Source organism: Cydia fagiglandana, chromosome Z (genome assembly GCF_963556715.1).
Source record: "Cydia fagiglandana chromosome Z, ilCydFagi1.1, whole genome shotgun sequence".
NCBI lineage: Eukaryota > Metazoa > Arthropoda > Insecta > Lepidoptera > Tortricidae > Cydia > Cydia fagiglandana.
The window spans coordinates 36,282,113-36,287,054 of record NC_085959.1 but is presented as its reverse complement, the minus strand read 5'-3'; the positions used below and the strand labels follow the sequence as shown (position 1 = coordinate 36,287,054).

At 38.5% G+C, this 4,942-nt stretch overlaps 1 protein-coding gene across 1 annotated transcript; it reads right to left on the bottom strand.

Moving 5' to 3' along the window:
- Positions 1 to 2,900: 2,900 nt before the first annotated feature.
- Positions 2,901 to 4,741, bottom strand: LOC134678180 (sodium-dependent noradrenaline transporter-like). Its single transcript, XM_063536635.1, has one exon. The coding sequence runs from the start codon at positions 4,701 to 4,703 to the stop codon at positions 2,916 to 2,918; it is 1,788 nt and encodes a 595-aa protein (XP_063392705.1). The 5' UTR covers positions 4,704 to 4,741; the 3' UTR covers positions 2,901 to 2,915.
- Between the last annotated feature and the right edge of the window lie 201 nt (positions 4,742 to 4,942).

Genomic DNA, 4,942 nt, shown 5'->3' with positions numbered 1-4,942 from the left:
GGATTTAGTGTAGTGACAGGAATTATAATTTCCCAGACGGACTCGAGAAAATTCCTGATTACATATTTATTAAAGTAGGTACACGCATTTAATGTTAATCATGATGTTGTTTTTCATTCATGCGTCGCGCTCTTAACAATGCATTAAAACTAAAAATGGAAAAATAAAAACTTTTTACAAAAAAAAGAAAACCGACTTCAAAAAGGATGAAATAAAATATTATCCTTTTTAAGTCTATGCGTTACCAACTGATATGTAACCGTCGAGTCGGTGCCAAGCCAAGTAGTAACAATACCCGTCAAAAATAATCAGCTTTATGACTATAAATCCCATTAGAACTGTACTAATAACTATTATAAATGTGTAAGTAATTCTGTCTGCCTCTTTGTCGCCTTTTCATGGCTAAACAACTGAACCGATTTAGGTGAAATTTGGCAACAAGGTAAATTCTTTGAATTGTTTTATATTTTGAAATGTAGTCCTCTGAATAAGGGACGGGAAATAACTCAGTCCCAATCCCACGCTTGCGTGCCGACAAACATGGTACGGACTGTGCCAAGAAGGTTTGATCGTGTGTTCAGGTACAGTCGACGTCAAAGATATGTTTACACTTTTGCACCTTACTCCTTTGTAATAAGACGAAAAGTGTAAACATACTTTTAACGTTGACTGTACCTACAAAAAGTACGTTCATTGTCGTCGTGTAAGGCAATCCAACGTACATACTTATTGAATCGTACCAAAATCATGGTAGGTATGCTTCATAAGTTGGCTTGGCACCGACTTCAAACATATCAGTTGGTAACGCATAGACTTAAAAAGGATAATATTTTATTTCATCCTTTTTGAAGTCGGTTTTCTTTTTTTTGTAAAAAGTTTTTCTTTTTGCATTATGGTACGGAACCCTTCGTGCGCGAGTCCGACTCGCACTTGCCCAGTTTTTTTTTTATAAGAAATACAATATTCATTAGTTTTATAACATACCTAAATTAATTTGGGTGTGTACCTAAAGTCCCCAATCGGCATCGTGCTAACGTGGTTGCTCACGTTGCCACATGCACAGTGCGACGTAAGTACATAATCATCATCATCATCATTTCAGCCTATATACCCAATAATAGCCCAAGCACTCTCGCGCATGAGAGGAGGCCTGTGCTAAGCAGTGGTACGTATATAGGCTGAAATGATGACGATGATAGTCCCCACGCTAGCCCAATGCGGATTGGGGAAAGTACATAATATATGGTCGTGATTGTGATATAATCATTATGTATGTGATATATATGTATATATATATATATATATATATATTCTAATTTCATAAATTTGAGTGAATACTATAAAAGCAGTAGGTATTATAAATTTTTAGCCCCTGCTGTATTAATGAGACAGTATTTACTGTTTACCACTGTACGTTAGACCGTAATTTAATAACGACATGACCATTAGTCATAAAACGTGGCACTATAATAATTTACTCCAAGTAAAACAAATCATAGCAGCAATGCTCGTAAACGAAACACCATCGCCATAATTCATCATTTACCTTAGCGGCAAAGTACAGTCACCTGCAAAAATATGTTACACAACTAGGCCTGCTTAAATATCTGCCACGATCTTATTTGTAGAGCCATAAGAGCGTGTCACATATTTTTGCGGCCTTCGAAGAGTAACATACTAATGCAGGTGACTGTACCTTACCTAGGCATGGGGTGACGGCGCCTGTGTCCTCTGTGAAAATAAATTCGAATCTTTGTCTCGCGCTGCCTAAGAGTTTGGGTCAGCAAATTAATGAGGTTTCCGCGTCATTAACACGAATCGATTAATATCTCATTTATCAAAATCCGGCGCCTGATTCTGCCACCTATACCTTGCTTGTATTTCTCTATCGTCATTCACTATACAATGAGCTCTTCGCTACTGTACTACATCGATAATGAATAATGATGCATAAATGGAGATCAACCTATAATACGAGTATGTAACGTTTGCCATTCGTTTTCGCTCTAGCTCAGTCTATAAACCGAGATTAAATCCCTTATTGGTCCCGATTCGGATTTTGAAATAGACATCTATTAGATATCTTTTAGACATCACAATGATACGATAACGATATGTTTAAGATCTAACCTGTCAAATTTGACATTTGCGCGATTCTGGAGATACTCTTGAACGATTTCCACAGGATATGACTTAATAGAGATCCAATTCAAATCTAATAGATATCTTACTCTATCTAGCGTAAAAGTGACATTGGTTGCCCGAATTGCGCTGCAAAAGAGAACTAGTTAGTTGATATCTAAACTATAACGTATCTAGAATGGATCTAGTATGTGTCGTCTCTTGTGAATATCTTGAAGTTCGAATACGGCAGATTATTCTTTACACGAGTTTGCAAAGTCTGCATAAAAAGTCTAGTTAAAAACAACATCAAAGTTGGAGGTTCAAATATTAATTTAATCAGATTACCTGTTTAACATTCAAGGTGAGACTAAGCTTGGCTCTCGTCGCGCGCCGTACTTTAATTGGATCGCTATAGGCTAAGGTGCACTCTGATGCACAATATGCACATCTTATTATGGCGTTAAAGCAATCAGGCGGCGATGCAATTAGGTCTCGTATCCGTCTTGTGTCAAACGAGAGAAAATTTATTCTGAAGCAAGATGTATATCAATATTTTTTAATAATAATAGTCTGTTGAGTCTAGTCCAATTTCGATAGTAAATATATAAAAAAATACCAGCTACTCTACTACTAATACTATGGTACCAAAATAAGCTTGTTAATCAAACACATAATGTGACCTCCATGAAAATGTATAATCTCTTTTAAACATTATTTTTCATAATGTACGACTTATTTGAACAAAAGTGAAGTATAAAATGATTAAAGCGTTAAAACATTTTTTTTAGCTCTCAAATTTGAGTGTTAACAATACGTGTCCGGTTAGCCCTCTGCTGTCGAGCGAGTATGCCGGCTTGCAGATGGTACTGGCGGTAGAGGTACTCCTTGGTCATGGCCTGCGCAGTGAACATGGCGCGGCTGCGCTGCAGCAGCTCGCTCCGCGGCCGCCACGCCGCGCTCAGCCGCACCGTCGCACCCGGCTGCTTTCTACACCATCCCACCAAAACATTTACCGCCGCCAGCCCCACTCCGTATAAAACTGCTGCACCAAATATCGACACCCCTATAATAAACTCCACCGACCTCGAATTACTTATAAGATCACTCAGTTCGTAGACGCAAACGTACAATAACAGGATACTTGACACGAGCCATGATAACTTCATCCAATTACTAGGGCGAAAGCCTTGCATAAAATGCACATCCTCGCAAAATCTTTCTAAACCGTAGCATATAATAAAAACAAAACATTCAATTGCAACAACTAGCATAGGTACCAGCTGAATGCAACGCCTGTATGATTTAGACATAAATATTTTTAACATGTTACCTAATAAAGGCATCGTTACAAGAAATAAAATAACACTAGCACCAAATGTCACTATGCCGGGATACTTTGCAGCATTGGAGAATCTTTTACTAAAAACTTCTAATAAGTTGTAGTAAATTACGATTGAGGTCCTTAATGACAAACAAGCGTAGGAACTGAACGCTATGATCGACCAAAAAGAATTATTGTCGTATTCCCGGAGCAATGCCGGGATTCGTTCAAATATATGTGCTAGTCGAAGGTTTGCTGTTCGTTCTGGAGTCATGGCATGTGCAAAAGAGAAAGGGCAGATCATCATAGCCATCGTGAGCACTACAACTAAGTGAAAGGCGATGTTAGCGGCCATGGTGATGATCGCATTCGAGTAGCAGGGGGCGCGAAAAGAGCAGCTCGCACCCACGTTCACGGCCAGCCCCGTTCCCAACGACAGGGCGTAGATCGTCACTGTTAGGGCATCAATAAAGCTAAATTTAGAGTTAAACTGTTCAAAGTTGATATCCATGGCATTTTCATAGTGTAAAAGAATACCCTTCTGCACCATGGAGCCCAGCATGAGTAATACGAAACTAAATCCAGGGTAAAATGTAAGAACTCCTAAAAACCATTGCATAGAATATCTTCTCTTGAAACAGCTAAAGTATATCAATAAGCAGGATATCGCAGACGGCAGGCACAGGCGCCAGTCCACGTGGAGTTGGTTAAAGTGGGCACCAACCATTTTTCCGTAATACTGAGTTTCCGGAAACGTCTTATACAGGTCATCACAATAACCATACTTGGGGCCCGATCTTATGCAATCTTGATTGATCGTGAAGTTGGTAACCGTGATGCCGCAGCTGAGGTTCGCCCACGGTCCGCAGGTGTAGTACGGCTTAGGGTTTTCAAAAGACAAAAACAAATAGTGAATTACGAATGTGCAAGTCATGTGGTTAGTAATTAAAATCAATAATTGCCAGAATATGACTATGTGTCCTATGTGAGAGAGAAAAGGACGAACCTTCCATATTTCGAGTGAGTTGAGAGCCGTGAATTGGCCGATAATCAATTCCATGTAAAGCAAAGGTATCCCCAGTACTATGCAGGTGAGCACATGACAAATCACGCTGCCCAATGGGCCCCATTTTATAGCGTCTCTTGGAATAATCGATGCCGCTGTTATACCAATAGTTTGACTTATTAGTATCATTAAATGAAAGTTTCGTGATTGAAAGTTGGGTTTTTCCTGAGATTCTATTGACATTTTTATCATTAAGATTTTGATGAAAATGGAAATATGTCAAGTCACGACCATACTGATTACATCTGTGTAATGCTCGGTAAGTTCGAGGAGTGTAAGTAATGTAAGTATAATACTTAATATTTTATGAGTCCAGTGTTTATTAGGTAATAATACATCACCATTAATGTTGCTTCTAAAAACATTTTACAATCATTATTTTTTTAATTACACATCTACCTATTGTCTCCAAAAAGGTGTAGGTTCTTAAT